Genomic DNA, 15,519 nt, shown 5'->3' with positions numbered 1-15,519 from the left:
GTACCCTCACCACAATAACAAGCACTTACTTCAGAGGGAAATGGCTTGGATTTATCGTATGCAGACAATGAAACCAGCCGGTCTTAATGATCGCCTGGAGTTTTCATGTTTTGTTTAAAGTAATTGTCATTGCTTCCCCAAATGCGATTATTCTTGATAACCTTTTTGTTATTTTGTATCCTTTTGGTTTATTCTCGCCAGTTTGGTAATCTCTCCAAGATGGCCACCACTTTTTTCACCCCCGCGATAGTCCTTCCTCGATTTCTATCCCTACTAAACTAACTACACTTCCTGTCCCACACCGATACCGGCGTTTGAAGCTCGCGACCACTTGATCTACAGTGAGTAACTGAATCGTTGTAGCTCTAAGATTCTTTGTCTAATCCTTACTTTATAGCCACTTTAACATTCGCGGTCTTTAACATCTTTAACCGCTGTCAAACGCTGCACGCATGGACTTAAACTCACTCGTATTTTTATTATTTTTTCTTCCGCGTTTACCGCTGGGCACATTTAAACTTTCTTCCGCGTTTACCTTTTGGGCACATCTAAACTTTTCACAGTTAAACCCGCTACTACACGCTTTTAGAATGAACCGGCACTTTGATCTAATTCACGTTGATTTTAGTTCTTTCACCCACTCCGTTTATTCCATTCGTTTTCACTTCCTGTCACTCGGTTTTCACTAATTTCACCCACTCCATGTCTGATTAACTCGATCAGCACTCACTAACCATTGACACTCATACTTCCGTTTTATTGTTGTTCTGATTGCTATGTCTGGTTTAATTACAGAGGCTCCTCGATGAAGGGCTCGTTTTGCCCGAAATGCATTGGAGCATTGGGATAATTTTCTTTGGATGCATTTACCGAATGAAAATTTGAATGACTTAAATTTAAGATGAATGATTAAAATTTTCATTTGAACTATATTTGGAGTCTCATTCCTACGAGAACCTAAGGAGTGCCCGTCATTCAGGGATGTCACTATGGTCACATGGTGACACATGATTCATTAATAATGGATTGAGACACTGTAGGGGTACAGGGCTCATGCACCTGTACCCTCACCACTGGCTTAGGGCACCCAGCTAGAGGGGCGACTGATCTATGCCTGGGCAGTGGGTTGTTATGTTATGTTATGTTATGCGTTTTTATTTGGCGCACAGATGCTCCAGCTAAGGAGCGTCCTGGTAGTAGGCATGGCACATGTCGACTCTTCACTTTGTTCTGCACTAAAACACCCAGCCTGACAAGGCAGTGTGTGTGAAAAGGTACAGGGCCTCTAAGGGTGCAGCCCTCAGAAGTCTTCCCTGGTCACAGTGACCTGGGTACCTGTAGTACCATTTACCGTGGGCTGACCTGTTTCTAGAGATGCCAATTGGGTTAGTTTTGGGGAACAAACACATGCCCTGGGAACCTGATTGGCAGGGACCCATGCCACACCAAGAAAAAAGTGCATCAGTAGTCTGGCAAAAAGTGGGGGGGGGGTTACTGCAGCAGAAGCTCATTTTCCTACAAGTGGTCCCTGCCCTTTAACTACCCTGCCCTTTACCCACCTGAAGTTAAGCGAGGTGAAGAACAACACTGACTCCCCGCCATCTTGAGGATGGCCGGGACCCAACCAACCAGGGACAGGCTCATGCCCCAGTCCCGCTGGAGGGTGGCACGATAATGGGTTTACCCACCCCAGGGAAGGGACCCATTGGTCCCTGCCCTTTACCTACCTGTAACGCCCCTAAATCTAGAATTTAGGGGGCACCCTGAACCTTGCTTCCTCAGATCCAGCCTGCCAACAAGAAGAAAAGAAGGATCGAACAGCTGTGCAGCCAGCTAAGAAGAGGAAGACGCCCACTGACTTGGCCCCAGCCTTACCGGTCTGTCTCCCCTTGACCCTGCTCCTGCGAAATACTGGTGTGTCCTGCAGCCAGCAACCTCAAAAACTGGCCCAAGATCTGGCGACCCCTGACCTGCCTCAAGCTGACACCTGCAGCCTAAATCCAGAAGGCCCCCCTAACCGCTACCAGGAGCTGATAAGAAGATCCGACCCCAAAAGGCACACCTGCACCAGACGCCCCACGGCCTTGTGTTGCCAAACTGACGGTGCCTAACCAACCCTTAACTTCCCAACTTACCTTTCCAAGTGGTGACTCCTTGTCTGCAGTGCCTTTGCAAACGGGAGGTTCTCCATAGAATACAGGGCGCCCGACGTCGAAAGAACATTCTGCACCCGGAACCCCAGTGCCGCTAAGGGTGCACCTTTTGTGCTACTTTCTTTCCCCATTTGCCCTGACCTTAACCCTAGGAGCTTTTCTCCCACAACCCAGTGGCCTGCTTGCCTGCAGCCACCAACCAGAGGCTCCCTATCCCCCATTGGAAAAAGATTGGGCCTCAACACTCTGCACCCAGCTGCCCTAGTGCCGCTGAAGGTGCAAGAACAGTGACCCTGGGGAACCCCTAATTCTACCCTAGAACTTTAAACCCCACAGTCGATTACTTACCTGTGAACCTATAACCTGTTTTTCCTCCATAGGATAACCTAGACCATTTTCTTCCAAAAAGTTTTTAAGTGTGGAGTTTTGAAATCTAAAGATATTCTTTACAAATCGCACAAATAACCAAAACATATTTACTTACCTGTTTACAGGAAATGTCCCAGTGCTGAATCCATGTATCCAGCACTGAGTATGAAAAGTAACGTACAAAGTAACTCACCTGTAATGTACTGAAAAAGCATATTCATTTCAATGTACTGCATTTGCTAAGTGTTTCAACCCCTGTAAATCAAACAAAGTACAATTTCAATTGCATTTTCAAACTGTTCTATATTCAGACACTTCTTACTGAAAGTATTCAATGCTTACCTGTGCCAGACTTGATTGGTTCTAAAAATAAAACAGTATTTTTTTTATACAAAAACCATAGACCTAGAGTTCAGTTCTTGAGTGTGTGAATTCATTTGCTGACTGTGTACATCAAATGCTTAACACTGTCCTCTGATACTGCCTTACTGCTCGACCACTCTACCACAACTAGAGATTATGGTTCTATCTAACTTTAACCTCTGCCTACTTCTGGGGTCACCTGGACTCTATACACACTATACCTTATTTTGGTGTAGTATATATAGAGCCAGATTCCTACACTACTGTTAAATGTAAAACCGCAAGCCCACATGTCCCTTGCCTTTAAAGCCCTACATTGGTTACTGGTTGCCTGAAGATATACATTGAAGGTGCTTTGTATCACCTAAAAGCGATACATGGAACAGGACTGCTCAGGAATTAAATCACAAAGTACAATGAACAAAGGAACCTCCACTCTAGGGTGACACCTCACCTCAAAATCCCACTGTAGAAGAAAAAAAATATGGGTAGCACATTCTTCTCTGTTCAAGCAGCCAATCTATGGAACTCTTTACCCCCAAACATAAGATCTATGGATAAATGCTTCATCTTCAGAAGACTACTCAAGAACTGGCTCTTCCCCACATAACCACCATACTCAAACATTAATGTACAGCATATCCCTCTGTATATCCGCATTTATGTGGACTATAGATGTGTACCTACATATGTGTATTGCTTTGTATAAACATGTATAATAAATATTTTTATAGATATTTGTTAGTTCTGATTAACAAACATACATATTACTTATAGTTGCATTATTCTATGTCTAACATGTATATAAGTGACTGCATAAATAAGAATCTTTTATCATAACTCTGCAATTGCTTAATTTTGATATAAAAATATATATAAAGTACAGCAACACTTGAAAGTTTAAGTTTATTAACTTTACTCTACATATATTACCTTCCTTATGAATATATACCTTCCATGTACTTATATAGCTTTATATTTATTACTTTGCTTCTAATACAGCATATCCAATGCACTACCCTATATCTTACCCTATATCTCTCGCAATGTATCCTCTACCTCTATTCGGAATCATCTCAGACCTCATTCCACTACTCTCCAATGCACTACCCTATTTCTCACCATATACCGCTCTCAATATAGCCTCTACCTCAATTCTGACTCCTCTCAAACCTCATTCTACTACTCTTTCCAGTGCAGTACCTTACTTCTCACCCTATACCTCGCTCAATATATCCTCTACCTCCACTCTCCCATTCATCCCAAACCCCATACCAATACTATGATCCCCCAAAAAATCTTTTTAGACTCTTCCCTCCTCTACCCTTCCTTGCATCATCTCATACCTCTTTTACTATTCACATCTCCCAAACAAGCCTTTCTAAACCCTTCCCTCTGACTCTTCCCCTCCACCTCCCATTTACTCACCCCAAACCCTCTCCTACTGCTATGAACTCCCAAAAAACACATTTCTAGACCCTTCCGTCTTCTATCCCTTGCTATTCCTTTTACAATCCAAATAACAGACTAACATGCCCACTGCTGAAATCAAATTCATTTCATATTTCCCTATACTCATCAGTGGAGCAAACACTATAAAAATGCAAATCCTTCCTCCTCCATCCCTATACTGTCCTTTTCAGTCCCCAAAACAGACTAATATTTCCAGTGCTCAAATTAATTTCATATTTCCCTAGACTAATTCACCACTATCCTGTTCTGGTACCGGCCTAGCGTGCTACTCGCCGTAAAGCGCTTCAACGCCTCATCAGGGGTAGCAAGCGCCATATAAATGCAAACCTTTTCCTCTTCGATCCCTCCACTATCTTTCTCAAGTCAAATAAAAGACTAGCATATCGACCGCTCAGATTATTCTTATATTTCACTATACTAATTGACCACTAATCCTTTTTGGGTTCCGGAGTAGCATGGTACTTGCCGAAAAAGCGTTTCATTTAGTCAGGGGTAGTAAGCTCTATATAATTACAATACAAATGGCTGTAGATTCAAATGCTCGAAATGTGTCATGTTATGGGAGGAAGGATACTATCTTTTAGTAAGCAAATAATTAAATCAGTACTTTAACAGTGACTCCATATAGCATAGGACGGAAGGGTGCATGAATAAATTGCATTTAATATGCAACCAACTTAAAACAGTTCAGCATCCTACACCTTACATATATATGTCCCTCTGAGATACCATATAAGGTTAATTCTGCTGGGACGGATATCTTCCTCAAATGTATTGGCTCATGGTCCACATTCTTCTATCTCCCCTAGCAGTACCACAAAATCTTGAAGTTCTGCAGCTGCCCTTGATGGAGTAAAATGGTCCATGGATTGAACTTAATGCAGATTGTCTAAATTGTCTGTATTAGTGGTACATATAGTTAAGATTTTGGAACAAAAGAAAGCTGTAAAGCTTGCTCAGGCCCTTGCAAAATCAATTTATCAGTTTAAGAGGGTAGTAACAAACTTGGAATTCGTTAAGGAATGGGCAGAAGCAAAGGTGGATTAGATGAGTTGCACTGTAAGAGATGAAAAATGGATTCTCGACTTAAACTAGTAAACGTCCTTGTTATATGCTACAGTGAATGAAATCAAGGAGACCTGCATTGAGAAACTAGATCTTTTTGTCGTCCCTTTTGATAATTACTTTCACTTCTGCAGGACAGGAACCTTACATCTGAAAATTTAGATCAAGCAGAAAATGTTCAAACTAAAACAAACTGTGCACTAAAAACATTTTCACTTTCAAAAGTGACTCATTTCAGGACAGTGGATCAATCCCAGTCAGCCATTTTCTGACTCAACAGAGCAAGATCTTAGAACATCGGCTCCATCTCCTTCATGATATTTCCAGTGATACTCCTAAACACTGAATAGTCTTGCCCATGCATGAGTTTCCTGATTGACTTGTTTAAATATATTTTCTCTTGTTATATTTTCACCTAACTTCAGGAAGGCCAAATATTTTCATATTGCATCGCATAGTTTTACCGCATATAAAATAGGCAGCATTGGCCAATTTCTTTCATTTACTTTTAAAAAGGCCAAAATTATAAAGAACAGAAAGGTTACCAGAAAAGAGTAACTTTCCTTAAAAACCTCAGTTGCAAACCATTTTCAAAGGAAATGGAGTTAAGCAATTGTGGCAATGTAGGCATATTGGCTGCAGCTATGTTAGCATGAAAACTGACACTGCATCTTTTAGGGCAGTGCATCTTTTAGGACCCACTGCCCTCCAGTATCCCATGATGTCCCATATGGCATATTTAACAACAAGGGGTGGTGATGGACAGAGTTTCTGAATTAAGCAGAATACTCTCACCCAGTCAAAAGATCAGGGCTAGATCCAACACCGTTTTTTAGCTCACTGCACCATCCCAGCTCAGAACCTGGCTATATGCAAATTAGTCTGTTCCTGTCCCAGTGCATGATGGGAACAGGGCAAACCAAACTACCAAGCCAATTCTTACTCTGGGAAGGAAACAAGCTTCCGGGGACTGGTTTCTGGCATTACAGCCGTCTTCGGCCCGGCTTGCTTGAATCCTGATGGTGCAATGAGCAAGGGACTCACATCTGAGTATACCCTTCCACGCTTATGGTGGACAAAATATATAACAACAAGGGGTGGTGATGGACAGAGTTTCTGAATTAAGCAGAATACTCTCACCCAGTCAAAAGATCAGGGCTAGATCCAACACCGTTTTTTAGCTCACTGCACCATCCCAGCTCAGAACCTGGCTATATGCAAATTAGTCTGTTCCTGTCCCAGTGCATGATGGGAACAGGGCAAACCAAACTACCAAGCCAATTCTTACACTGGGAAGGAAACAAGCTTCCGGGGACCGGTTTCTGGCATTACAGCCGTCTTCAGCCCGGCTTGCTTGAATCCTGATGGTGCAATGAGCAAGGGACTCACATCTGAGTATACCCTTCCACGCTTATGGTGGACAAAATATTTAACAACAAGGGGTGGTGATGGACAGAGTTTCTGAATTAAGCAGAATTCTCTCACCCAGTCAAAAGATCAGGGCTAGATCCAACACCGTTTTTTAGCTCACTGCACCATCCCAGCTCAGAACCTGGCTATATGCAAATTAGTCTGTTCCTGTCCCAGTGCATGATGGGAACAGGGCAAACCAAACTACCAAGCCAATTCTTACACTGGGAAGGAAACAAGCTTCCGGGGACCGGTTTCTGGCATTACAGCCGTCTTCGGCCCGGCTTGCTTGAATCCTGATGGTGCAATGAGCAAGGGACTCACATCTGAGTATACCCTTCCACGCTTATGGTGGACAAAATATTTAATAACAAGGGGTGGTGATGGACAGAGTTTCTGAATTAAGCAGAATACTCTCACCCAGTCAAAAGATCAGGGCTAGATCCAACACCGTTTTTTAGCTCACTGCACCATCCCAGCTCAGAACCTGGCTATATGCAAATTAGTCTGTTCCTGTCCCAGTGCATGATGGGAACAGGGCAAACCAAACTACCAAGCCAATTCTTACACTGGGAAGGAAACAAGCTTCCGGGGACCGGTTTCTGGCATTACAGCCGTCTTCGGCCCGGCTAGCTTGAATCCTGATGGTGCAGTGAGCAAGGGACTCACATCTGAGTATACCCTTCCACGCTTATGGTGGACAAAATATTTAACAACAAGGGGTGGTGATGGACAGAGTTTCTGAATTAAGCAGAATACTCTCACCCAGTCAAAAGATCAGGGCTAGATCCAACACCGTTTTTTAGCTCACTGCACCATCCCAGCTCAGAACCTGGCTATATGCAAATTAGTCTGTTCCTGTCCCAGTGCATGATGGGAACAGTGCAAACCAAACTACCAAGCCAATTCTTACACTGGGAAGGAAACAAGCTTCCGATTTTCTGAATCGTCCCATATGGCATGGCAGGTACCTCAGTTATTTTTCTCCTGCTCGTGGTTACAGTATCTTGAAGCAATGAGGCTAACCATTTTGGCTTTTTTCCACTTAAATCGCATCATATTTGTTTTAAGCCAGCTTCACTCAACGTTTTGGACCTCTAAGGTGTTTTTCTGCCCTTTTTTGAACGACCATTTTTATTTGGTGCCACAAAAAATGACATTTTTATTTGTGAAGTTTTCTGCTTGTTGCAGAAAAAAGGCAAAATTGGATCCTCATGATCTGTATATACTTTGCCTCCTTGACTGTCACATCACAGCCCAATGTCACCACTGCAGGGCGTGCCCTGAAGGACTTAGAGAAGATTGAACTACATGGAAAAGAGTAGCTATGTAGATAGCAAGAGGCACTATGTGAATCAGCCCGGGGACGTTGCACGAGGTAAGGGAAGATCACCCCCTTACCAGTGCTCTACCAGCACTCTGTAAGGGCTCCACTATAGGTAGGACCACTGGAATTATGCGGCCGAGACGATTTTCGCATGAATATAGATTTGACACGTAGTCCATCATCTTCTGCATTATGAGGAGATTTTAACAAAAAAATTGGTTCTAGCTCAAACGGTTCAAAATTTACTACAAATGCAGCAACTCGCATTGACCTTTGTTTCTTATTGCTAAATTTGGGTATTAAAATGGCACTAATGAGGTGAATCAATGCCCAAACGGTGTTACCAAGTTTAAAATGATGTATTTATGAAGTAATAGTATTACAAAATGTGCTGCATTATGCTGCATAATTTGCCTTTTCTTTCTGCATAATTTACTTAACCCTGCTGCATAATTTGGCCCACTCCTGCCGCATAATTACATTGGCCCGGACAATAGCGAGATTCGAAAAAAGCTTCACACTGAAAAATAGCATCGCTCCCCTCAGCGGCCTGGATTTAGACATCAAGGTGAAGTACAGTACCAGCTTGTTCACCATCGAATACTGGGTCTAAGTCGAGATATAGAAGACTTTTGACTTGGAGAGACACCATGATTTCGAGACACACCCGTTCTTTTTTGTTTCCATTCTCAAATTTCTCTTGATGTCTTTGAGGTGTCACACTCCACCAAGACCACCTGTAGCACCAAGAAGATCCAAATCTCCTCCCTCTAGTTTCAGATCTCATCACAGAGCAAGGCAGAGATCAAGACCTTGCTGTAAGAAAGTGGCTCTGTATATACTGGACCAAAGTGAGGTACAGTGTGCACAGAGTCCACAGTCCCCAGAGGTATGGCAGAGGCTAAAGTTAGATATAACCTTACCATATAAAGTGGTAGCTTGGTCGAGCAGTAAGGCAGTATCAGAGGACAGTGTAAAGCATTTGTTGTAAACACTCATTCAGCAAATGGTCTCACACACTCAAGAACTGAACTCTATGCCAATGTTTTGTATACAAATATACAGTTTTATTTTTTAGAACCAACAAGGTCAAATACACTTTCTCAGAATGAGTTACTTTAGGTAAATACTTTTCAAATATAAAATAGACTTTTTAAGTACAGTAGTTACAGTTGTTGCAATAGGCAACACAATTTCAAACACAATGCGACATTGTGCTCAATGGGAATTTCTAGTTAAATGCAATTAATTACTTTATGGATTACTTTTCTAACCACAAGGCTGGATCCTGGATTCAGACCTGGAACATCTCCTGTAAACAGTTGAGTAAAAGCATGTTCAAGGATCAACAGGCCTGTAGGGCTGGGGCCAAGTCAGTTGGGATGGTCTGCTTGTTAGCAGCTGTACGGCAGGTGGTCTTCTTGGTCTTCTTTCTTGTTTTCAAATTCGGGATCTGAGGAAGGAAGGTTCAGGGGGACCCTAAATACTAAATGTAGGGGCATTACAGGTAGGGTAAGGGCAGGGACCAATGGGTCCTTGTCCTGGGGTGAGTACACCCCCTATCCTGCTCCTCTCCTGTGGGAGGGGGGCCAGAGCCTATCTCTGATTGGTCGGCCGGAGTTGTGCTTTACCCGCCTTTCCCTCCTGAGGGGTGAAGTTGGCACAAGCTCACGTAGGGTTTCCCACCATTATTCCCGCCAGAGTGGGGGTCAGAACTGGTGGTGGCCAGTTGCAGGGTACAACAAGTGGCCTGGAGAAGCTCACAAAGGTGGCATGCCTTTGAAGCTTCCCCTGCCCATCCTTGGGTAGGAGACCTAGCACCTCGCCCAGGATGTGCATTGTTGCGGGCCCAGAATAGCGGATGACTCTCTACCCAGGGGTCCAGCAACATGTCTGGGCTGTGTAGCAGCCTAGGCAGCCTCTCAGACACGACGTGGATTGTAGGTTAGGTTCAAGGGATAACTCAAAGATGCCCTCTGTTGTGCATTTTACATTAAATCCCACACTGGCATCAGTGTGGGTTTAATGTACTGAGGAGTTTGATACAAAATTTCTCAGTCTTCAGTGTAGCCATTATGGTGCTGTGGTGTTTGTAATGACAACCTCCCAGCACCATATACTCTTATGGCATCACTGCACTTACAGTGCCCAGGAATGGCCCTGTGTTCTGTAGGGGCACAGGGCCCATGCACCTGTGCCCACACCACTGGCATAGTGCACCCTGCTAGAGGGCAGGGCAGTGTGTTTGTGGGCATGGCACACAGGGATATGTGCCATGTCGACTCTGTTTAGTTCTACACTAAGACACTCAGTCTGCAAAGGCAGTGTGTGTGTGGGTCAGGGTACAGGGCCCCTGAGGGTGGCACACAAAGTGCTGCAGCCCTTAGGGGTCTTACCCTGGTCACAATACCCTGGGTACCTAGGGCACCATTTACCAGGGGCTCACATGTGGCCACAGATGCCTATTGGGTTTAGGTTTCAACACAAGTTTTAGGGAAGAAAAACACAGGCCCTGGGCACCTGATTGGCAGGAGCCCAGGGCACACTCCGTCAAAGCACATCAGCAATTCAGCAAAAAGTGGGGGCATACCATGCAAGAAAGATGGCACTTTCTCACACTTGCTCTTGTCACTCTCAATATAACTCATCTTCTAGACGGAGACATCGGTCTAGACCTGTTCCTACTCTCCATTGATGTCCTCTGACCCAAGCAGGTTTTTGCCTCTACGGACTCTCAACCAGCTCGAGTCTCCTCATTTGAGAATAGCAACACTTTGTAGGAGGCTCTGATCAACGTTGATTTTCTTATTTTTTTTTGGATAGTCTTCACCAGCGTTCACCCTCAAGGTTGGTGCTTGCAGTAGTTTCAGGCCTGTTAGATCTGTCTATGGGTTTAATCCTTAAACCTGCATCATCTAAAGTTGCGCCACCCAGGATACAAAGAAGTTAAGGGCTCATAATCAGGGTCCTCTATTTCTTCGTTCAGATCATCTGTCTGATTATAGTTCGGCCTTGGCATCAAAAAAGGTTAAAAAAAAACTGCTTGCTCATCTACCATTCCATTAGACAAGGAAAGCAGAACATTTGGTGATGTCTCATGAAAGTTATGTGGTATAGTGCCCACTAATAAAAAGTCTGCAAGTTCTCCTGCCATTCTGGGCAAATATGACCAATCTTTGAGACTCCCCTTAACAATTTGTGGACACTCTGCCATTAAATCGTAGAGACATTCTCATTGAAATTTTGAATGAGGCCATGATGTCAAGTTATCTGTGTGGCTGTGATCTCATCCCTGTTAGCTGCACATAGATACTGTCACGGATCTGCCTTAAGAAGAAACTATTGGTCAAGATTAACGGCCCTCCGTCTCAACAAAGAATTCTCAACTTACCTTTTTCTGGCACAACTTTATTTGGAAGTCATACAGACAAAGAAATTGCTTGTATGAAATCCGAAATGGAAACCTGGAAAGCTCTTTTATAGAGAAATGAAAGGTAAAAAGGATACAAACTACTCTGTACTCCACTCTTTGGCACTCGACTCTACGCCACTCTACAACACTCTGCTCCACACTGCACAGCAACCTCTACACCACTCCACTCTACATCACTCCACAACACTCTATGCCACTCCACAGCACTCTGCTCCACTCTGACACTGTACTCCACTCTGCACCACTGAACTCTATTCCCTTACACTCTACGACACTCTACACCCTCCATGAAATTCAACAACACTGTACGATACTCCCCGACACTCCACTGCCCTCCCCTCAACTCTATTGATGGTCACTCCACACTACTCCACTCTACGACACTCCATGCCACTCTTCTTTACTCCACTAACTTTGAGTCATTCTGAACAGCAGCTACTCTGGTGTGCAACATTTCTAAAACATATTAGCAAAGCCAATAGCTCTTGCACAGGTGAGAACTAATGAGCTTAGTAATGCTAGTTAGTAAGGCAGTTTAACTTCATATTTGTATTATTGTATGGATGCTCCCCACTGTTCTTTGTATTTTGATGTCATTTAAATAGTCTGTGTTTGGAAATTTGGCAACCCCTTTCTGTCATGAATTTGTGATGCTGTCATTAATAGTCTCTTAAATATTCTTCCCTAAGTAACTGAAAAATTATTTCTAGGGCGGCAAAAAAAGAAGCAGAGGAAAATCGAAGTTACAAACAGAAGCAGAAGAAGAAAAGACGACGTATAAAGGTCCAGGATGACTCTAGTGAAAGCAAGGTATAACTAAAACTTAATTTGGGGGGTTTCCGAGTTACAAATGTTTGCTTGTTGTATTATCTTTGCATTAGTAACTTAATTCGCTGTAATTTACTTGTATTTTGTCAGTAACTCAAAAGATCAGAAATTCCTAAGTTAACGGTGCTACTTTAATCTCTTGTCTGCTCCCCACTGTAATAAGTCATCCTTAAGCAGGACCATTGGAATTCTGTGGCAGGAGAGGGCCAAATTATGCAGCAGGGTTGCAGTTATGCAACAAGAAGGGTTATGGGACTAGGATTTGACGGTAGGATGAGACCCTGCAGTAGGTAAAAAACACAGGTTATCACATAAATTCACAGACTGTTAACAGATCTATTGACTCATTTTCACACAAATGTATACCTTCTCCTCTTAAGTGAGCTCTGTATGAGTAGGTTGTTGGATTAAAGTGTTTTGATCCAGTGCGACTCACCAGTTGAGTCAGTGAATGTAGGAAACTAGATGTTCAATGGCATATGTGGCTGTTGATACACATGCTCCGCATACTCCTACCATCTAGTGTCTGAAGCGGAGTGATATTGCGCATGGACCTGACTAAATTGTTAGATTGTCTACTCATCAGTCGTGTTCAGACGTATGTGCCTTCAATCCGTACTTCGATTCAGTTCAGTGTAGTTGTTTACTGTCCTCGATGGTATTGTTGGTGCTTTCAACGTCTACGTTCCCTTTGGAAAACACTCTTGTATGAACTAACCAATTAGTTTGTCTGACTTCCCTATGGGGCACTGCCCTTTCGGACCTACCTTCATAGTCTTACCAACCCCTTCGAAGATGTGTTGATGGAACGCCAGCCATTTAGATTTTGACTCCGGAAAAACAAGGGAACCCTACTCACATAGGAACCAGGGCAGCGGTTTGTCAGGAAAACAAAGGTTCCAGTGGTTAATACTCTTAGGATACCGTGTCAATATGTAGCTTAATAGCAATTCAAAAAGAGGGTTTACAGGGGATGCAAAAAAAGGAAGACAACCAGTATATCGAGTTTGTAATCAAAAAGCTTTTTGTATTTCAAAGCATTAGTAGCATCAATATACATTTATACACATAATATCCAGAAAACAGGGGTGCAAAGTGTCCCAAGTGGTGTTGTGAGAACCAGAAACAAAAACAACTCAAGGTGAATACATATTGGACAGTGGTTTCTATGGGATAACCTAAAAGAGGGGAAGGAAAATGACCAAAGCCAGTGATACAGGCAATAATCGCACAGAGCCTATCTACAGTCATAGGCACTGTTATGGTTCAATTCCTATGGCGTCGACGGCGTTTCGACCCGTAGGGATAAGGGTCTCATCAGGACAGGGCAATTGAGGACATCTTAGTTATAGGGGGATTCTTCGTTGGCCAAGCTACAGAGGTACATGCAGGTCCACCTTGTAGGAAAGTGGGTGTTAGAAGGTATGTGTGCTGTAGATACACAGGCTTTGCATACTACTGCCGTCCAGTTTTTGGTCCAGATGTTTGCAAGTTGTTTTTCTTTGAAGAAGTCTTTTCCAGTCACAAGGTAAGATGACTCCTTTCGGTGATAGTGCACATGGGCATCGACTCAATAGTTGGATTGTTTTCTTTCCGCCATCGGGTTTGCACGTGGTGTTCCGCACTCTGTTCTTCAGGATCCTTTCGGTGTGGAACTGTAGGAAGAGGAGTTTCTGTTGCAGTAACCCCCACACTTTTTGCCAGACTACTGATGCACTTTAACTTGATGTGCCCTGGGTCCCTGCCAATCAGGTTCACAGGGCATGTGTTCTTTCCCCAAAACTGTACCTTTACACCCAATTGGTACTCTGGTCGCAGGGCAGCCTCTGGTAAATGGTACCACTGGTACCCAGGAAACTGTGACCAGGGAAGGCCTCTAGGGCTTCAGCACTTATTGTGTCACACTTAAAGGCCCTGTACCTTGACACACACACACTGCCTTTGCAGGCTACTTGTTTTTGGTGCAGAACAAAGTGAAGAGTCGACATGGCACACATCCTGTGTGCTATGTCTACAACCCACTACCCTGGCATAGATCAGTCACCCCTCTAGCTGGGTGCCCCATACCAGTGGTGAGGGTACAATTGCATGAGCCCTGTACCCCTACAGTGTCTAAGTCCATCCTTAGACAGTGTAAGTGAAATGCTGCCATTAGAAGTATATGGTGCTTGGAGCTTGTCATTACGAACTCCGCAGCACCATAATGGCTAGACTGAAAACTGAAAAGTTTGGTATCAAACTTCTCAGCATATTAAACCCACACTGATGCCAGTGCGTGATTTAATGAAAAATGCACACAGAGGGCATCTTACATATGCCTGCTGAGAAACGATAAGCCTCTGGTGGGTTCCCTGACTTGTACACACCAGACTGCCACCCAAAGACATGTTTCTGGACTCCTGGGGTGGGAGCCTTTGTTCCATGAGCTCAGAAACCAAGCCTTTCCTAGGCAAAGGTGCCATCTATGGCAGGGAGCTTCAAAGGCCTGGCAGCCTTTGTAATGCGACCCCCAGCCTCTCCTGCAATTAGGAGCAGACCACCTTCCTGTCTTCCCTTCTTTTCGGCAGGAAGACAGGTGGGAAAAACTAACCAGCCCAGAAGGTGTGTCCACCTCTGCCAACTCCACCCCTAAGGTGGGGGAGGCGAGTTTAAGCCCTCTCTTCATTGCCTGCCATCTTGCAGATGCCAGGCACTGCCCAATCAGGATTAGGGATTGTGCTCACGTGGGGTGAGCACACCAAGGGTGTAGTCACCCTAAGGTCAGTAGCCCATTGACTACTGACCTCGAGACCCCTAAAACGCCCCCTAAATACAATTTTTAGGGGGCACAACCTAAGAAGAACAAGCATTGGCATAGCCAATAGGTCTCGCCTTTGGGATCTTATAAGTGTTTAGGACATGGTGGTGGACGTGGTGGTGGACGGGTGGTGGTGGTGGACGGGGTGGTGGTGGTGGTGGTGGTGGAGGACTTGGTGGTGGACGTAGTGCTGGTGGTGGACGTAGTGCTGGTGGTGGACGTAGTGCTGGTGGTGGACGTAGTGCTGGTGGTGGACGTGGTGCTGGTGGACGTGGTGGTGGTGGACGTGGTGGTGGTGGAC

General features: G+C 44.2%; 1 protein-coding gene across 1 annotated transcript in view; it reads left to right on the top strand.

Moving 5' to 3' along the window:
- ATRX (ATRX chromatin remodeler) overlaps positions 1-15,519 on the top strand; it is a 1,771,102-nt gene that overhangs the window by 730,468 nt on the left and 1,025,115 nt on the right. Inside the window, exon 14 of the mRNA XM_086918408.1 lies at positions 12,304-12,403. Coding sequence (XP_086774534.1) covers positions 12,304-12,403 — 100 coding nt within the window. The remainder of the gene's footprint in view (positions 1-12,303; positions 12,404-15,519) is intronic.

The sequence above is a fragment of the Lissotriton vulgaris genome, chromosome 4_1 (genome assembly GCF_964263255.1).
Source record: "Lissotriton vulgaris chromosome 4_1, aLisVul1.2, whole genome shotgun sequence".
Lineage (NCBI taxonomy): Eukaryota > Metazoa > Chordata > Amphibia > Caudata > Salamandridae > Lissotriton > Lissotriton vulgaris.
This window is presented reverse-complemented; position numbering and strand designations above follow the sequence as displayed.